The sequence below is a fragment of the Aethalodelphis obliquidens genome, unplaced genomic scaffold (assembly GCF_003676395.1).
Source record: "Aethalodelphis obliquidens isolate GAN/ISIS:26980383/991018 unplaced genomic scaffold, ASM367639v1 scaffold129, whole genome shotgun sequence".
In the NCBI taxonomy this organism is placed as follows: domain Eukaryota; kingdom Metazoa; phylum Chordata; class Mammalia; order Artiodactyla; family Delphinidae; genus Aethalodelphis; species Aethalodelphis obliquidens.
In genome coordinates, this window is record NW_020838073.1 from 1,354,790 (window position 1) to 1,375,071 (window position 20,282).

Below are 20,282 nucleotides of genomic sequence, written 5' to 3' on the forward strand. Positions count from 1 at the left end.
TGGCTATTTGCATTGTTTTCACTTTTTGGCTATTAACACTGCTATGAACATTCACGTTCAAGTTTTTGTGTGGTTATGTTTTCAGTTTCTTACATATATACCTAAGAGTGGGTCATAGAGTCATAGAGTGGGTCATTGCTGGGTCATAGAGTCACTCTATGTTGAACTTTCTGAGGACCTGCCAGACTCTTTTCCAAACAGGTGACAGTATTTTACATTCCCACCAGCCATGGGTGAGGGTTCTGATTTCTCCACATCCACACCAAAACTTGTAGTTACCTGCCTTTCAGTTACCTAGTCATCCTAGTGTGTGTGAAGTTGCATCTCATTGTGGTTTTGATTCGCATTTCCCTAATGACAGATGATTTTGAGCATCTTTTCGTGTGCTTATTGGCCATTTGTATATCTTCTTTGGAGAAATGTCTACTCCAATATTTTGCCCACTTTTAAATTGAGTTATTTGTCTTTCTGTTGTTGAATTGTAGTAATTTTACTAGAGCCTGATTTGCAAATAGTTTCTCACGTTCTGTAGGTTTTCTTTTGATTTTCTTCATGGTTTCCTTTGAAGCATAAAAGTTTTAAATTTTCTCAAAGTCCAATGTTTTCTTTGCTTGTGCTTTTGGTGACGTATCTAAGAAACCACTGCCTAATCCAAGGTCACAAAGATTTATCCCTATATTTTCTTCTGTGAGTTTTATAGTTAATAAGTATAGTTTTATTTATATAAATATATACGTGTATACATTTAGTAAGGTAGTTCTTCCATTTAGGTCCTTAATCCATTTTGAGTTAATTTTTGTAGAGGGTGTGAGGTAAGGGTCCAAATTCGTTCTTTCGCCTGTTGTTACACAGTTGTCCCAACCCCATTTGTTGAAGAGACTATATTTTCCCCATTGAATGGTCTCGACACCCTTGTTGAAACCCAGTTGACCCTAAATGTATGAGTTTATTGCTTAACTCTCAGTTCTCTTCTGTTGATCGATACATCTGTCCTTATGCCAGTACCACACAATGTCTTTTTTTTTTAATTGATGTACAGTTGATTTACAATAGTGTTAATTTCTGCTGTACAGCAAAGTGACTCAGTTATACACATATATACATTCTTTTTTATGTTCTTTTCTATGATGGTTTATCCCAGGAGATTGGATATAGTTCCCTGTGCTATACAGTAGCTTGATTACCATAATTTTGTTGTAAGTTTTGAAATTGGCAAGTGTCGGTCTTCCAAATTTGTCCTCCTTTTGCAAGATTGTTCTGGCTCTTCTGGATCTTTTGCAGCAAGTTATTTTCTTAACACCCCGAGTGGTAGCAAACCATAGCCCTCTGATATGAGCTGTGAACTGCAGAAACGAATAAAAGGCATTGGAGCCAAGTGTGCCCAGTCAAACTGGTCAGGAGTAAAGGGGAGGATGTGAAGAATGAGACAGTTCCTGTTGGGGTTTACGTGTTATTCTGGGGGCAATTTTCACAGCTACACTGGATGCAATTGCGGTGTGTTTGGAATAGGTGCCCCCTGCAGTGATCCTTCCTCCCTCCCTCCCTCCTTCCCTCCCTTCCTGCCCCTGTCTCTGGCTCCCTCTTTTCTTCCTTTCCTAAAATGTTTACTGAGCGCTGCACATGTTTCTCTTCGTCAGGCGCTAAGTCCTAGGAACACAGAAATGAACAAGACCCAGAAAGTACCTGCTCTCCGGGAGCTTGTATCCTAGTGGGAAGGCCAGATAACAAAATGAATAAGATAATTATAAACTGTGTTAGGGAGTATAAAGGGAAAAGGGTGGTATTATAATTAAGAAAATCAGAGAACTGCTCTCGGAGGAGATGACCTCAAAGACTGAGAGGGAGTGGGCCAAGCCAATGCCGGGGTGGGTGGGGGTGGGAAGGAGGTTCCAGCCAGAGGGGACAGTGTGCGCAAAGGCCACTCGCCGGGAAGAGCTCCGCGGGGTCGGGGAGCAGAAGGGACCGAGGGCGAGGATGGCCAGCTCCCTCAGGGGCGCAGAGGACCCGGATTTTATTCTCAGCACATTCAATGCACAGAACAGTTCTAACCAGGGAGTGGCGTTGGGAAACAGTTGACGGGAACATTTACAGAGTTTGTAATCCTATGGGAAGAGTCTTTACAATGTGCTGTTGATTTTAACGAGCAGAATAAGTAACTGAACGCTTGAGATGTTCCCGATTTGGGTTTGAAAAACGTGCGGGGATGAACTGCAGAGTCCCCAGAATGAGACTTGCCTGGGTGTCGGCTGTCCCTGGGCCGTGGACGGTGTCATTTTCCTGTCCCTTCCACGTTTTTGCCACGTGTCATTTATATAATCAGGAAGGAAGGTAGCTGCTGTCGCTGAGATCCGTGCGCCTGGCTGCACGTGCGGGGCAGAGCGGGCCCCCGGGTCAGGCTCCCTGCGGTGGATATGGGGCGCCCTCACTGACTGAACCCGCCTCTTCCCAGTTTGAGGGCTGCTCGAAGGCCTACTCCCGCCTGGAGAACCTGAAGACGCACCTGCGCTCCCACACAGGGGAGAAGCCGTACGTGTGTGAGCATGAGGGCTGCAACAAAGCCTTCTCAAATGCCTCGGACCGCGCCAAGCACCAGAACCGCACCCATTCCAACGAGGTACCCGGCCCCAGGGAGGCGGGCAGCGGGCACGTGCGTGAATGCATCACCCTCATCCCACGGCTTCTAGACGCCCGTAGGCCATTCGGTGGCCAGGTGCCACTTCCCTCCGCCCCCTGGTGTGGGGACTCAGCATGCAGTGGCAGCCCTGTCCCCCCCACCACAGGCTGGCGGATGACACGCTCCAGCCGCTCGTGCCGCCCGGGCCTGCGGAGCTGTCGGTCCCTCCCCGCGTGGAGCACAGAGCAGCCTCTGTCTCTCCAGGTAGCCAGAACCCCAGGCAGGGCTGAGGGAGCCCAGGGAGGAAAGTCGGGTGGGAGCTCATGGTGGCTCTGTACCCGCCTTCCGGTCCCCGCCCAGCCATTCAACTGCTGTCACTCAGGTAGACTCAGGAAAGGATGTTTCTAAACGTTTTGATACATTTTGGACCCCGAAGGGACTTGCTCCAGTGCTGGTAGGAAGTTCGAGGACTTCCCAAAGGTATCTGAACCCCTCAGAGTGTCTAAAGACAAGAGCTAGCCTTGGATAGGGGTGTGTGTGGGTATGTGTGTTTGCAAGCATGTATGTGCATGTGTGTGGATGTGGATGTGTGTATTATGTGTGTGGGTGTGTGAATATGTATTTGTAAGTATATGTACACGTGTGGGTGTTTACATACGTGTGTGTGAGTTTACGTGGATGTGTGTGCTTGTGTGTGCATACGTGTGTGTACCTGTGTGCGCGTATGCCTGTAGACAGAGTATATGTGGATGTCACTTGTGTGTGTGTATGAGCTCAGGACCGAGGTTCAGAAACCCTGGGTTTTCATCCCACTCCTGGGTGACTTGGGGGCAGTGTCTTTGCCTCTCTGAACCTGTCTTTCCTCGTGAGACAGAGCAGGTGTTCGTGCTGTGTCACAGACGTATAACGAGGTAATACACTCTCTACTGATACCAAAATGCCCAGCGCCTCAATCGCTATGCGGATCACACCAGGCACTGTGTGTCCCCTCCCTCTACAGGCTCTGATCCATGTCCCTGGTCCGTGGTGGGGGCCCCCTTAACCACAGGCTTACCTGCAGGAAAAGGTGGCAGGCGAAGCCGGCGGGGCGGGGCTCCTGCGGGGCGGGACTCCTGTGGGCGGGACTCCTGCGGGGCGGGGCTGACGTGGCTCCATCCATGGGCCCAGCGCCTTCCGACAGTGCCGCCAGCTCTGCTCTGCCGAAGGACGCGGCTCCGGGAGGACGGACGGTGCGCCCACGCGGAGTCTGCCTTCCTATCCCATCCGTAACGCCTCTTCTCTTCCAGAAACCCTACATCTGCAAGATCCCAGGCTGCACCAAGAGGTATACAGACCCCAGCTCCCTCCGGAAGCACGTGAAAACAGTCCACGGCCCAGATGCTCACGTCACCAAGAAGCAGCGCAACGACGTGCACCTCCGCACCCCCTTGCTCAGGGAGAACGGGGACAGCGAGGCCGGCGCCGAGCCTGTCCGGGGCTCCGAGGGGAGCGCCGAGGCCAGCAGCACCAGCCAGGCCGTGGAGGACTGCCTGCACGTCAAAGCCATCAAGACCGAGCGCTCCGGGGTAAGCAGGGCTGCGCAGCATAGGCCTGGTCCATACCCCGCCCCCAGGAGGCCGTGCCCAGCGGCACCAGGGGCGCAAGGATGTCCCTCCTCTCTCCAGCTCAGCTGGCCCCCATCACCACCTTGGGCCCCCATGGAACCTGTTTCGTGCCAGGTCCCATCCTGCTGGGCAGGCCGTGGGTGACGGGGATGCCTCCCCCGACGCGGTCAGTTTGCAGGGGGTGGGGCGGTACCCGGTGTCTGCCTTTCCAACCAGTACCCGCCGCCGCCGCAGCTGCCCCCGCCCCTCTGTCCTGTCTCTGCGTCCTTGCCCCTCTGGCCTGCACCCCTTTTGTTCTAACCACCTGTTCTTTGTCTCCACCTCTTTCTCCTGACTGTACCTCCCCTAAGGATAGACGGTACTGAGGTGAGCGGAGCAGCGGGGTGGGCTCTGGGCGCGCTGGCGTGAGTGAGGGGGGCTGGGGCGCTTGTCCAGGCTCCTTAAGGCCGGGAAGGCAGGTTCGGGTACGTAGACCGCAGGCACCGCAGGTGGGGCCGTCGGAACAGCTCGAGGCTGGCAGCAGGGGGTCAAGCTTGCAGGCACAGGAGGAAGCGGTGGGGTCCAAGCCCAAGTGAGGGTCAGGGCAGGGTGGAGGTGTGAATCTGGACTGCGGAGCAGGGCGGGCCTGATCTACAGAAGGCCTTGAGTGCCGAGGTGAGGGGTGTGGGCCGTGCTGTGTGCAGCTCCCCTGGAAAGGTGTGGAATTTGGGAGCCTTCAGGTTAGAAATGAACCAAGGATGCTGCATCCCAGGTGAGCCTCATTTGGGCTCAGATCCCAGGTCACGGTGGAGGGAGCCCAGTTTCTGTGGGGTTCCACCCCGTACACGTGTGCCACCAGCTCTCGCCTCAATTCACCCTGTTGCAGAGGGAGGGCTGGTTTGGGGTGGCCACTCAGGTCAAGGGTGAGGGCTGTGTCCAGCAGCTGCACCCTCCGCCGTCAACCCTTCCCTTTCCAGCAACCCACCTCCGGCCTGCTGGGCAGACGGCAGGTAGCAGGCCTTCACTGTTTCTTACTTCATCGAGTGGCCCACCCCCATCGCTGTTGTTGGGGTGCTTCAGTCTCCTCCTTCCTGTCAATTTCACGCGGCTGCGGCAGCCTCTGTAGGGCTCAGCTTCATAGGGTCCACATACTGAAAGCTCTGCAGGCAGAGAGCTCGGCCCAGACGCTGGCTGGGAAAGTTTAGGAGCATAGCAGGGGGCTAGGGCGGGTGGGTGGTGGGTGCCTGGCGATTACCCGCTGCCTTCTACTCGCCGGGTGGTCTCCATCCATCCACCGACTCTCTCCAGGAGTCAGGTCGGGTCCCGCTTACAGCTGGGGAAGTCGAGGTTCAGAGCAGTGGTGCTTTGAAAGCTCCTCCATACGGCAGCGTCCTGCCCCCGGGTGTGCAAGGGTGCAGCGTGGGTGGCGGGGCCGGTGGGTGCTCGCACCCTCTGAGTCTGTGCCTTCTCACCACGCTCCCCACAGCTGTGTCAGTCCAGCCCCGGGGCCCAGTCTTCCTGCAGCAGCGAGCCCTCTCCTCTGGGCAGTGCCCCCAACAATGACAGCGGTGTGGAGATGCCGGGGACAGGGCCCGGGAGCCTGGCAGACCTGACGGCTCTGGAGGACCCACCGCCGGGGGCCGACGCCTCCGCCCTGGCCACCCCCTCTGCCGGTGGCCTGCAGCTGCGCAAACACATGACCACCGTGCACCGGTTCGAGCAGCTCAAGAGGGAGAAGCTCAAGTCGCTCAAGGATTCCTGCTCATGGGCCGGGCCGGCTCCACACACCCGGAACTCCAAGCTGCCCCCCCTGCCGGCAAGTGGTGAGTGGAGGCCCCGGGCGTGCAGGTGGGGTGGGAGGGAGCCCAGGGCAGCACGATGAGGTTCATACCCACCACGCACCATGTGCCCTGGAGAAGATGGATCTTACAAGCCCATTGCACAGGTCAGGGAATTGAGGCTCAGAGAGGTGAAAGTGCTTTGCTCAGATCGGTGGCAGAGCTGAGGCTCAGCCCAGGCCTGAGTGGCTCCGAAGCCCATGCTCCTCCGGCTACACCATGCTGCATCCCCATAAGCCCCAAGGCAGGCAGGCCCAGCTCAGCCCTTGCTCTCCTCGTGAGCCATGCACTTGCCTACCAGGCACCTGCCGCGCACACCACGGCAAAGGGCTCGGCAGGACAGGGACACGTTCCAGGTCCCTGTGGTTAGAAGGCCAAGTTACGAGATGCCGAATAAGCAAGGAGCGCCGAGGACAGAGCTCAGTGTAGCTCGAGAGAAAGCAGGGCAGCTGGGGAGGCGCAGGGAGGGCGTCACGGAGGGGGCAGCCCTGTGCTCAGCCTCGGGAAGCGTTGGCCAGACTTTGAGGTGGAAGATGTCTTCACCAGGCATTTCTTGAGTGCCACTGTGCCAGGCTGCGTGCCGGGCGCCAGACACCTTGGGGCACTGAGCCTCCACACTGCCCTCCAGGGCCCAGTGTGCACCGTGGCACTGAGTTATTAAGAGGAGACCCTGAGAGGCACCACCCTGCTCCTTCTTGAAGGGGGGATTCGTTGCCCCAGCTGTCAAGGGAACTGCCGGCAGATGGCCTTCAACTCCCCACCTCCTGCAGAGATTGCCTGGGGTGCTGACAGCTGCCTCACCCAAGGTCACCCTTCCCGGCATGGCCCACGTCCAGGGATAGATCTCTGCAGGGCTGTAGAGGCTGCTCAAGGCCCAGAGCTGCCTGTGAGATGAGCCGCGGCTGGCGGTGGGCCTGCGTTGCAGCTGTCTTCTCCCTAACCACTCTGCTGCCTCTCCACACCACCCCGCCGTGGCTGTGGGTCTCAGGACAGTCCCCCTAAACAGCCTGCTGGGTAAACTCAGTCCCAGGGGAGCCCACATGGCAGCGCCCATCGTGGATGGTGGGGATGCAGGGAGGCTGTGGCCAGGGCCCTCCTGGGCTCTTGGGGATAACCCAGTGCTACGGAGAGGCACATCCCATCCATAGCTGGAGAAACTGAGGATGGGACCTAATGAGAACGCAGGGCCAGCCGGGCAGTGCTGGATTGGGATTGGGCCTCCTAACTTCCACTAGCTGCCCTGGCTATGAGTGCCACCGTTTGCTAACTGTCCCTTCTTTTCCTCCTCTTGAGAAATCATTGGCTGGGTTCCTTCTGGGTGCCAGGTCCCGTTCCAGGGCTCTGGGCCCGGCAGCCTCAGCGCGGCCCAAGCAGGCAGTGTACCGCCCATTGTCCCCAGTCCCCGGCGCTGAACCCTCTCCTCTCCCGCAGGCTCCGTGCTGGAAAACTTAAGAGGCGGCGGCGGGCCAGCGGGGCTGCTGCCCAACCCGCGGCTGTCCGATCTGTCCGCCGGCGAGGTGACCGTGCTGAGCCACCTGCAGGAGCGCCGCGACAGCTCCACCAGCACGGTCAGCTCGGCCTACACCGTGAGCCGCCGCTCCTCGGGCATCTCCCCCTACTTCTCCAGCCGCCGCTCCAGCGAGGCCTCGCCCCTGGGCGCCGGCCGCGCACACCCCGCCAGCTCCGCCGACTCCTATGACCCCATCTCCACCGACGCGTCGCGGCGCTCCAGCGAGGCCAGCCAGTATGGCGGCAGCGGTGGTGGCGGCCCGGGGCTGCTCCAGCTCACACCCGCCCAGCAGTACAGCCTGCGGGCCAAGTACGCGGCAGCCACGGGCGGGCCGCCCCCCACCCCGTTGCCCGGCCTGGAGCGCGCTAGCCTGCGGACCCGGCTGGCGCTCCTGGATGCACCCGAGCGCATGCTGCCCGCTGCCTGCCCGCACCCGATCGGGCCTCGGCGGGGCAGCGATGGGCCGCACTACGGGCCAGTGGGGCCGGCGCCCTCCTTCCCCCATGAGGCGCCGGGTGGTGGGGCGCGGAGGGCCAGCGATCCTGGGAGGCGACCCGACGCCCTGGCGCCCCCACGGGTGCAGCGCTTCCACAGCGCCCACGACGTGACCCCGGCAGCTCTGCCGCTGCCCTGCGCCCAGGGCCGAGGCCTCCGTCTGCAGAGCCACGCAAGCGCCGACGGCGGCCTGGCCCGAGGCCCCTACTCCCCCCGGCCGCCCAGTATTAGCGAGAACGCAGTGATGGAGGCCTTGGCGGTGGGGGCGGACGGCGTGGGCCCCGAGGTCAGCCTCGGGCTGCCGGAGGACGACCTTGTACTGCCCGACGACGTGGTGCAGTACATCAAGGCGCATGCCGGTGGCACCCTGGAGGAGAGCGCCCCAAAGGTGTACGCCCCGGAGAGCACCTGCTTCTCCGAGAACCCCAAACTGCCCAGCCCCGGGCTGCACGGCCGGCACACGATAGCGGCCGCAGACTCCAACGTGGGCCCCTCTGCCCCTGTGCTGGGAGGCTGCCCACTGGGTTACGTGGCCCCCTCCAGCCTGAACAAAAACAGCATGCCTGTGCAGTGGAACGAGGTGAGCTCTGGCACCGTGGACGCCCTGGCCAGCCAGGGAAAGCCTCCGCCCTTCCCACAGGGCCACCTGGCAGTGGTGCCACAGAAGCCAGCCTTCAGCCAGTACCCAGGCTACAGTCAGCAGGGCCTGCAGCTGAGCCCCGGGGTCCTGGACAGCTCGCAGCCACACCTGCAGCCCTGCGGTGGAGCGCCCTCCGCGCCCAGGGTAAACTACATGCAGCAGCTGCGGCAGCCAGGGGCGGGTGGCCAGTGTTCCAACATGGCGGCTGCTGTGAGCGCCCACCCTGGCTACGGCCAAGCCCATCCCCAGCTGAGCCCCCTGGGTGGGGCCCCGCACCAGTTCCCCCGGTCCTGCAGCAACATGGCGGCCAAGCCAGGCCACCTGGGGCTCCCCCAGCAGATGGAAGTTGTCCCTGACCCCGCCATGATGGGCAGCAGCCACAGGGAACTTGACATCCCCAGTTCCAGCCTGGCTAGGATGCCACCACCTCACCTAGCCCAGAGCTACCCACAGCAGAGCCATCACCTGGCCACAGCCATGAGCCAGGAGGGCTACTGCCAAGGCCCCAGCCTTGTGCCTTCCCACCAGCCTGGCTTCGTGGGGCCTCAGCAGGGCCCGACAGGGGCGGCCGGATCGAGCTTCGGCCTAGTGCAACCCCGGCCACCCGCAGAGCCCGGCCCTGCTGGCCGCCGCCGTGGGGTGCGTGCGGGGCAGCAGCTGGCCTATGCCAGGGCCTCTGGCCACGCCATGGCTGCCCTGTCAGCCGACCAGGAGATGGCAGAGTCTGTGCCCAAGGGGACGATGGGCGGCGTGTTGGCCCTGACTCCCCAGGCACCCCCCCAGGATGCGGGCGGGGCCCAGGACCGCAGCACGCTTTACTATTACGGCCAGATCCACATGTACGAGCAGAACGGAGGCCTGGAGAACCAGGCCAGCTGCCAGGCCATGCGGCCCCAGCCTCCGCAGCCCCAGGCCTTGCCCTCGCCAGGGCTCAACCAGGTGTCCAGCACTGTGGACTCCCAGCTACTCGAGGCCCCCCAGATTGATTTTGATGCCATCATGGATGACGGCGATCACTCCAGCTTGCTCTCGGGGGCCCTGAGCCCCAGTCTCCTCCACGGCTTTTCCCAGAGCTCCTCCCGCCTCACCACCCCACGCAACTCCCTGACTCTGCCCTCCATCCCTGTGGGCATCAGCAACATGGCGGTTGGGGACATGAGCTCCATGCTCACCAGCCTGGCCGAGGAGAGCAAGTTCCTCAACATGATGACCTAAGGCCCCGGCGCCTGGCGCTGTGCGGACCCCGAGGGACCAGCGCTTCCCAGAGCGCGGGCCTTTCGTCCGTTTCATCTTTTTCCCCCAAAAGTATTAAATAGGTCTGAGGGAGTTTGGCCAGTGGCTGGTTCAGACCACAGAGGCTTTAAGGGCAGGTTTACGTGCGTCCTGTCTGGTCTTCTTTTAGATTATCTGTCGGAACTCTGAAAAAAGCCTCAACAGAAAAGGCAAGGCAGGAATGCAAAACTCGTTTACACAGCGCTTCGCAGCCTTTGGTGTTTATAGGACCACTCTGTTCTGGCTTTGTCACCTCTGTCATCTGGCTAATGAGGGATTACGTTGGCCCAGGGCTTTCCAAGCACACGTGGAAAGAGGAGAGAGGAACCACATTTGGATTTGAATCTGAAAGCCATACTAGGTATTCTAAACCAGGAAGATAAGTTTCTTGTTCCAGTACCTGCAAAGTAAAGGAATTCATGCCCACCGGAATTCTTCTATGAAGCTTAATTCTTGAGGCCTCTAACATCCCTTGCCAGGGAGTGGGAAAAAAATCTTACCTGGATGATTTGGAAGCACATCCTGATTCCAGGTTTGGTAGAGCAGGCATGTCTACCCCGCAAAGCTAAGTTTACAGCTGGCCGACTGTCCAGGTGTGTGTGGATGAATGAAGTATGGAAGTATCACCCGAAAAAAGGAAAGAAAAGAGTGTAATACTCAGGGCAAGCCCAGAAGCTACCCTGGCCTCTCCAGACCATGTTTACAGTGTTCATGCGTGTAGAATGTAGCCCTTCCTGAAAAGAACACATTTCTAAATACCTCGGGGCTGCCGGAGCTGCTGTGGGTGAGCTGAAGGTGAGCCAAGGTGTGATGGCCAAGGTGAGCTGAAGCGTGGCCTGGGACCTGGGTAGTGAGCGCACCAGGGGCCCAGCTTCAGGCTGCCCTGGAGGTCTCCCAGTAGGACGAGGAAGTCGCGTGTTTACCCAAGCCTGTTTCTCCAATGCACTATGCACCCACTTGACCATGGATAAACCCCAGGGCTTGACAGCAACCTCCGCCCAAGTTCCTCCAGGCCATGCTGTCCGCTCGCCAGCAGCCCAGTGACCAACCCCCTAGCTACCACATGCAGTCGCGGTGTCTTCTGGATTCCCTTCCCGCCGCCCTCCTGTTCATTTCACAGAGAACGATGATATGCATGGTGTTCTCAGTGGGCGTGGGAGGGTGAAGGGGTTGATTCTTGGGACTCTGAGGGACCATCACTGAATTCTCCTATTCAGTGTTGGCCAAGCCCCACCTGGAAATGGAATTTGCAACTGGCGTCAGAAGACATTGTTCCCGAATATACAGTAGGGTAAATAGGTGCATCCTCCCTGCCACACACATGTACAAACACCGCACACCTTTCCCATGTTGAATTCGTGGCAACCTTGCCAAATCCACCTGCACCACTATGAACCTGGAACCGATTATGACCCTGACTTCAACCAGGACAGGGCCAAAACCTCACCTGGGACTCTACATCCCAGAACAGCAAATGCTTTGTCAGCGTCCAAAGACAAGGCCAACTTCAAACGACAGCCCTGGGACACCTCCAAGGCTCTGGGCTCTGTGTGGTGCACGGTCTTTCCCCGCGCTAGGATTTCACTAGCTGTTCCCAGCTTGTATATTGTCTGTACAGAAGACAGCATCCCTGAAAATACTGTAGGTGAGTCATCCGGTCAGATTTATATGTCCAAAACATTTTTAGCTTTTTCTACATGCGATGAATTGAGATGACATACTCAACTTGTAAATAAGTCCTTTTGTACATTAAAAAAGTAATTTTTTCATAATTTATTTGGTCTATCTGCTTCTTCCTTGACAGTAGTTAATGAAAACCTGGGCCATAAATTCGGTGCATTTGAACGGAAACGAGGCTGTATTTTTTTCTCAGCAGCGTCAAAATTGACTATCCCGCCTTGGCCAGGAAATGTTTAAAGCTGGGACTTTCACTGCCTATTTGTTTGTTGTCTGGGGCGGGGGGGCCGGGGTTTGACGTGGTACAGGGGTTGTCTGGCTGCTCTTTCAGCCCGCTGGACGGAACGTCTGTGTTGGTTTGCTGACATGAGGTGCAGCTGTGGTCCCAAGCGCCCCCTTGGACGAGCAGTCGGAAGAGCATGGTTGAGTCTTGGGGAGTGGGAAGAGGAAAACAGGCAGCCCCCTGTGCTCTCCCTGTGCTCTGGTGCAAAAGCAGAGTTAGAGGGAGCAGGTGTAACACCCAGATACCCAGCAACCAGCCTGGGGCGAAGGGGCCAGTGGGGAGCAGCCAGGTGCAGGACTCTGAGCCCTGGGGGGGCGGCCCTGGCAGGTGCACAGGGGACCCGGGTCTGGAGAGCCAGCAGGCTGCCATCAACAGCGTTTGGGCTACTGCTCTGAGCCTCAGGGGGACTGGGGAGGGGGGCCGTAAGGCCTGGGATGAATTCTGGAGCTGGGAGGGGAGGGCGCAGGACCGGGTTGCCAGGGGTAGAAGGCACCTTCTGTAGGGCCAGGGATGCTGTGCCTCTGTGCTCCCGGCCCAGGCCCCTTAGCGCGCTTCCCTCCAGGAGAGAAACCTTGGCACCCAGCTCGGAGAGTCAGGAAGCCAAAACCGCATGCGGCGCGTTCAGCTCAGCTATTTTTGTGGATGTCATGGATGCACGGAAGAAGCCTTCTCTGATAGTAAGTGTAGGACCCCCCCACCCCCCGCACCGAGGGAAACAATTCAAAGGTTTCCTTTCTGGGAGCGTCCCAGAGTCTTCACTGTGCATTAGGGGAAACTTCACGTCTGTGGCCACATTTTCCTGGTGGAAAGATTACAGCCGACTCCCAGCCCCGGGGAGCCCCTCTCTTTGAGGGGGGAACTTAATTAGCTGATTGCATGCTCCAGAGGAGGAACTGAGCGTACCTGGCTGGGCCCTTTCCTCTGCTTCTCTCAAAGCCCATCCTCAGGCTTCGCATCTCCCCTGCTTCTTAACGTGCTAAAAGTCCCCGGAAGCAGCTCTGCCCTGCTTTGGGGACGGGGGAGGCCAGGATGTTCAATGCTGCCTGAGACCGGATGGGCCACAGTATTAAGAAGCCCATAGAAGCCACTCAACTCAGCCACGCGCTCTGTCACGTAACCACAGCCACGGTCATGCTGCTTAAGAATACTCACGCAGCCTCAGCACCAGGTCACAGCATCTGTTTGGCTGATGAATCTGGGTCCGCTGCGATTTGACTGATCCCGGTTGGGCTGGGCTGGGCAGCTCAGCTGGGAGCAGCTCATCCAGCCGGCTTGGCGGGGGCAGCTTGGCCGTGCTCTACATGACCCTCATCTTCCTCCCTGGTCAGGAGGCCGGCCTGGGCATTGCCTTCTCGGGGAATGGCAGGAGCATGAGAAAGCAAGCAGAGAAGGTTCTGCCTCTGCTCAGAATCAGGGCACCGTCCGTTTCCCCACATTCCTCTGGCAAAAGCAAGCCACGTGGCCAAACCCATCGTCAGCGACGGGACGTGTCCTCCTTCCACGGGCGTGAGGGGGAGAGAGTGCCTATTTCTCAGCAATAATACAGTCTCCCATGGTCTGCCCTCACAGCCTTATGTCCCTCCCACAAGCAGCATACACTCACGCAAGACCCCAAAAGTCTATCCAATCAGTCATTGGGCTCGAAGTTTAAGATCGTGTGGTCTGTACCTGTTCTGGATGCATCTCTTCTTGACCCAGAGCCTCAAGAACTAAATAGAGTTCATACACACACCCAGTGCACAGAGTGGACCAGAGCTAGAATCGCGGCAGTTGCCACTCCTGTCTCAGCCGCTGGTCCACAGCGTCTGAAGTCCTGCCGGGGAAACGTCGCCAGTGGCCCTACCCTGGGTCACCCTATTCCTGGGTGGAAGGTTCCCAAGTCTGTTGTGCTCTGGCGTCCACATCGGGGCGTTCTTTGTTTTCCATCTGCCTTCCCACTTGTACAGAGGGCATTGGAAAGTATACCTCCTTGGGTAGCAAAGTACTGTCCAACCCCTTTCTGCCCGAAGAAGGTTGGGAGCTTGAGGTTCTTTATGTGTCAAACACCCACACTGTACTCCACACTTACGATACATGTGCCCACGCAACTCCCTCAAACATGGCGGGTTTTGATATTTCATTCTAGTCCACCCTGTGCGTCAAAGCCACACCTGTAATTCCTTTGGCGACATGCCCCCTCTCTACATTGATTACTGACACCCCACATCAGGCTGTGTCTAGGCACCGCATTGTCACTGAAGGGATATTCAACAGTCACCTTATTCCTTTCAAGGACCACAAGACCAAAGGCATTAAAATCAAGAGCATACCCTAGGGCTTCCCTGGTGGCGCAGGGGTTGAGAGTCCACCTGCTGATGCAGGGGACGTGGGTTCGTGCCCCGGTCCGGGAGGATCCCACATGCCGCAGAGCGGCTGGGCCCGTGAGCCATGGCTGCTGAGCCCGCGTGTCCGGAGCCTGTGCTCCACAACGGGAGAGGCCACAACAGTGAGAGGCCCGTGTACTGCAAAAAAAAAAAAAAAGAGCATACCCTAGACTTCGTCTTTACTCTGAGGCCATGTCTCACCGGCACTGCCCTGGACTTGGTCTCTGTGCCCCAGGCCAGAGCTTCATCTGAAGATCTTGGAGCAGCAGGAGAAACAGGAAATAAGGAATCATTTCATTTTCTAAATTCTGCTTTACACTGGCTGGTTCCTTTTTGAACTCATCTCTTACTTTGGGTACCTTATCATTTACAGCTCAAAGAAGCTGCTGTTTATCATATTCTGCCTGGAAACCAGCCTGCCGAATTCCACGAATTCATAGAAATGTTTTCTCCCTCCCCAAAGAACATAGGCAGTCATTTTGCCAACTATTTCTTCACCACATCACCCAGGTCACCATTTTTCTTGCCATGTCTCCAACCTCCTCTAAATGTCCTCACTGCCCAGTTCCAAAACTGTGCTCCATATTTTAGGACCTGTGACAGCAGCCTCCCATTCTGGGTACCAATTTCTGAATAAGCACCAGTAATGCTATCTAATAAAAACCACAAAAGTCCTGAAACATAAAACACCCAGCATTTATTTAGTTCAGGGGTCTGTGAGTCAGCTGAGGGTGTTGCCCTGGGTGGGCAGCTGAGGCAGCTCAGCTCTGCTCCTGGGCCTTCTCCCCTGGACCCAGAGCATTGTTTGGACATCACGTTGATGGCATAGGTTCAAAAGCGCAAGTGAAAATACAGGAGGCCACTTAAGACCTGGGCTTGGAACAGGAGGCAGGTCACATAACTGAGCCCCAAATCAATGGAAGAGGGAAATGCGCACCTCCTATAAAAGTATCGCAGGTCGGTATCTGAACAATAATTCAACCTCCCGCATCAGACCAGCTTCGATCATACTAAGACTGAATTGTAGCCTCCATCTCTCTCCTGACTATCTTAGTTAGCTCTAAATCCAAAAGGGAGGAGAGTGAGGTCATTCATTGTGGCCCAGCAACCAGTGACGTGCCAAGGCAGCTTCTGAGCCGATGATGTGCATCTCTTCCCAACTCTGTGTTCAGAGAGTTCATAGCGATCACTGACATTGGCCGTGTAGGGAGAATTCATACTATGGAAATCAGCAAACACGACCAACCAGGGCTTCCTGCCTTCAACCGCAGAGAGCTGGTCATTAAACATTTGCCAGTGTACCTAACAGCATGCTAAAGTCCTGTGAGTTGCCAACAGCCTGATATGTCCAGAGGTCTCTTCTAAGTTTCTACGTCCCCAAACCCATTTTGTGGGAGAACTTTTGAGTCCAGAGTGCCATGGGCTTTCAGATGTTAAAAGTCATGCAATCTATCTATCTTATAATATTGCTTATATGTAGAATCTAGAAAAATGGCACCGATGAGCTTATCTGCAAGGCAGAAGTAGAGCCACAGGTGTAGAGAACAAACTTACGGACACCAAAGGGGGAAGGGGGGTGGGATGAATTGGGAGATTGGGATTGACATATATTCACTACTATATATAAAATAGATAACTAAGGAGAACCTGCTGTACAGCACAGGGAGCTCTACTCAGTGCTCTGTGGTGACCTACACGGGACGGAGATCTAAAAGAGTGGATATACGTGTACGTATAGCTGATTCACTTTGCTGTACAGCAGAAACTAACACACCGTTGTAAAGCAACTCTACCCCAATTTGAAAAAAGAAAAAGTCACGCAATCTGTTGTTCAGAGGAAATTGACTAGCCGAGGTAAAGGACACCGATGAAAGTGGAGCTGATCCGCTGGTGGTGAGAGCAGGAGACCAGAGCCCACACTCCGTCCCCACCCCCACCCCCGGGTCGCCCCGCCAACCAGAGCAACACACACATGGGCCCACAGGGTGGAGTTTGAAAACCAAACCTCTAGTTCGGCCCCAAATGAATTGAGGTCCAGAAAAATGAGCACGTTCTAAACTTAGGATTAGGACTCCTGCTTCTAGAATCCCGGGAGGAGGCTGGCTACCCCAGCACCGATAGCACAGGCATGGCCCATATGTACTATTCAGTCCTTTCCTTCTTTCTGGCTCTGATGGTCTGAGTTAGTCCTTTGAAGGAAAGAGCGGTGTCTGATCCAGCCCATGAGACCCCATCAGTGGTTTTGATTAATTCTGCCGAGTTTAGTTCCAAATCTGGTGGTTCTGGAAAACTTCACAGAGGTGGAGTGAACCAAACCTTAAGAGATGAGTAGAAATTGGATCTTGTGAGCGGCCCTTGCAGAATGTATTTGAACGTGAGGCTATGTCTGCAGTCTACAAAGAATTCTGAACAGAGACCTGGAGCTGTAGAAACCTTGAGGTGTCCTTAAGAGGTACTGGGGTTTGTTTTTTAAGTGGATTGGGGGTTAGGGGAAGGGAGGAAGAAGACTGTGACCTGGCAGCTGAGGACCCGAGGTTTTTGGACCAGAGTCTCACCGTAGAACTAGTAGCTGTCTTGTGACTGTGAGCTGAGGGTCTCTGATGGGCCCTTCCAACTCCAAAATGCACTCCACTGGACTGCCTCGGTTCCAGAAAATCTATTACTGAAGCATGTTTCCTCTGGGTGCAAGCACTGAAGTCCACCGAAAAAGACGCCATGGTTACCCAGTTCATTCAAACGATGAAGGAATGCGTGGAGGAGCCCATGGCAACATTCTAAGCCCTCATCAACTGCTTCCTGAGCCACCTGGGGATTTCTTGCAGCTGGGTAGGCGTGGAAGACCTGCTACATGGTGGCAAACTGGTCTTCCTCCGTGCAGGGGACCCGCGTTCGCTCATTAGTTCAAGTTCAGAAACACATTCGCTGAACTCAGAGGTCATCTGAGGTTACTGAAAGGTGATCCGTCTTCAGCTGCTTCTTAATCTCCTTCGTCTTTTCCTCACTTCCTCCTTCTCCTCCTATTTCTTCTTCCCCTTCTTCCCCTTTCCCGTCTCTTCCTTCCTTCCTCCTTCCTTCCCTCCCCTCCCCCCTCCCGCTCCCTCCCCCTCCTACTATTCCTCTTCCCTCCTTCCTGATGTTCCATTTTCTTCCTTTTTGCTTTTAGAGCAGAGCTTCTGACAATGGATTCTCTTCGTTTTCCACCACCTGAGAGCATCTATTTTACCCCTCCCCCGTCTTCTTCTTCTTCTTTTTCCTCTTCCTCTTTCCCTTCTCTTCCTCCCTTCCTCCTTCCTTCCTCCCTTCCCCACCCCTCAGCTGGTGAACACGAGCAAGAACAAGTGTATGAGACCAATGTGTGATTGGGTCACTACAGGTGGGGTGATGTGTGTGATGACGTCACACATAGGAAAGGCGTGATGGGCTTGAATCATGGAGCAGGGAGGGGACCCATAAAATCAGCAGAGTTTGAATGAGAAATAAGACCTGATCCAGGTTTTGAAGATGAATCGGAAGTCTCCTGAGGGGGTTGGAGACTCCTCATCAGAAACCATGGACGCCAGAGGTAACTGGGATATTTTTTAAATGCTGAAAGAAAAGAACTGTCAGCACAGAACTCTGTATCCATGAAAATATCCTTCGGGGACGAAGGGAAAATAGACACTCTCAGATGAAGGAAAATGAAGAGAATTCACTGTTCATAGATCTGTTCTAAACCAGAAAGGAAATGATACCAGAAGAAAACAGAACATCAGGGAGGAGGGAAGAGGAATAGAAATGGTATCTGGGTAAGCACAGTAGAGCATCCTTCCCTCCTGAGTCCTTTAAAATGTACTTAACGGTTGAAGCAGAAAGTATACAACATTGTGTGATGGGGCTTTCAATGTATGTCAATGTCATAAGACAAATGTGTCATAAAGGAGGAGGTGGTTAAGGGACTTAAGGGGCTAGATAGCAACATTCCACTTGAAGTGGTAAAGTATCAATTGTCAGGACACAGAAGAGTTCAGCATGTATATGGTATTTCCTGATATAATCAATAAACAAACATACTGCAAGGTGATGTATGCAGGAACATAATAGAGAAATTGAAATGGAATCGTTCCGATAGCCCAAAAGAAGGCAGGAACAGCAAAACAAAGACATCAAAGCATAAAATGGGGGAACTAAGGCCAAACATATCAACAATTACATAAAATAAAAGTGGTTTAAAAGCATCAATTAAAAGACAAAGAATCAGGGCTTCCCTGGTGGCACAGTGGTTGAGGGTCCGCCTGCCAATGCGGGGGACACGGGTTCATACCCCGGTCCGGGAAGATCCCACATGCCGCGGAGCGGCTGGGGCCGTGAGCCATGGCCGCTAGGACTGCGCGTCCGGAGCCTGTGCTCCGCAACGGGAGAGGCCACAGTGGTGAGAGGCCCGCGTACCGCAAAAAAAAAGAAAAAAAGGAAAAAAAAGACGAAGAATCAAGTTGGAACACTCACCCTACTGGATTTTAAGAGTAACTCTAAAACTGCCACAATCAAGACAGTGTGGTATTGGTGACAAGGAAGGCACAGATCAATGGAATGGAACAGAGCAGGGGTCTACAAACTACAACCCAAAGACCAAAGCTGCCCTGAGGCCTGTTTTTGTATGACCTGTAAGCTCAGAATAGTTTTTATATTTTTAAAGGCCTGTTTTTTTCAAAAAAGCAGATGGCCATCAGATCTTAAAGTATTTACTATGTGGCCCTTCTCAGAAAATGTTTAACCAATCCCTAGAATAGAGAATCCAGAAATAGGCCCACACAAATATGACCAATTAATTTTTGACAATGATGCAAAGACAATTCCATGGAGAAAGGGTAATCTTTTCAACCAATGGTATTGGAACAGCTGGATATCCATAGGCAAAAAAACCCCAGAGCCTTCATCTAAACCTCATACAAAAATTACCTCAAAATAAATATACAATATAAAACCATAACACTTCTGGGAAAAAGATCTTTGGGACTTGAGTTTGGCAAAGAGTCCTTATACACAACATGAAAAACATGACCCCATAAAAGAAAAAACTCAGAAACTGGACTTCATCAAAATGAAAAAGGTGTTCTCGGCAAGAGACACCGTTAAGAGAATGGAAGACAAGCCACAGGCTGGGGGAAAATGGTTTTCTCATCGCACACCCTAAGAGCATCAGAAGCGTTAGAGGGGTTTTTGCAAGGGCACCGCGCGTGCTAAGACTTGCATGTTAGGGGAATTCCCTGGTGATCCGGTGGTTAGGACTTGGCGCTCTCACCGCCGGGCGCCTGGGTTCAAATTCTGGTCCGGGAACTAAGATCGCACAAGCAGTGCGGCCAAAAAAAAAAAAGACTTGAAGACTTGCATGTTGGAAACCTCGTCCAGCTTCAGGATGGGGAAGGGCTTGGCAGGATGTACAAGGCAACACCAGGAACCCAGGCACCGGACAGTTAGAGGCGACCAGGGAGGGATACATGAAGGTTGCAGGGGGACCCAAGGACTACTTAGGAGGTGAAATCCAGAGGACGTTGTGGAGGGTTCCATGTGAGGAGTGAGAGATGGGGACGTTAGGAAACAGTCCCGGGTGTCTGACTCACCTGCCCCTGAGAGATGAGAATTGGGTGAGGGCCAGCATGACAGGTGAGGACGGGGTGGGGCAGGGCGGGGAGGGGGGGTCTGGGAGTTCAGACTTGCACATGTTGAGTTGGTGTGTTTTTGAGACATCCCAGAGAGAGCCCTGAGAGCTGTTAGGATTGATGGGTCTGGAGCTCACAGGAGGGGCAGTAGGCCATGATGCCAGCTTGTGAGCCAACCACGTGAAGGAGGTTGAGATTACCTGGGACACCATGGAGCCTCAGAGGGGAAGGGGCCCAAAGGGAGTCTTAGGAAACCCCAGCAATCAAGGGTCCAAACCAGGAGGCCACGGCTGCCAGGGAGTCTAGAAGATACGGCAAGAGATGGAGCAGAAGAACCAGAGCTGGGGGCGGGGGAGGTACCCCAGAAGGCA

The 20,282-nt window shown here is 55.1% G+C and overlaps 1 protein-coding gene across 1 annotated transcript in view; it reads left to right on the top strand.

The window, feature by feature from the left end:
* GLI2 (GLI family zinc finger 2) overlaps nt 1–11,689 on the top strand; it is a 183,071-nt gene extending 171,382 nt beyond the window's left edge. The window contains exons 10-13 of the mRNA XM_027099177.1: nt 2,450–2,614; nt 3,901–4,179; nt 5,684–6,020; nt 7,467–11,689. Of these exons, the coding sequence (XP_026954978.1) occupies nt 2,450–2,614; nt 3,901–4,179; nt 5,684–6,020; nt 7,467–9,895 (3,210 nt within the window). The 3' untranslated portion in view covers nt 9,896–11,689. The remainder of the gene's footprint in view (nt 1–2,449; nt 2,615–3,900; nt 4,180–5,683; nt 6,021–7,466) is intronic.
* Nucleotides 11,690–20,282: the final 8,593 nt, after the last annotated feature.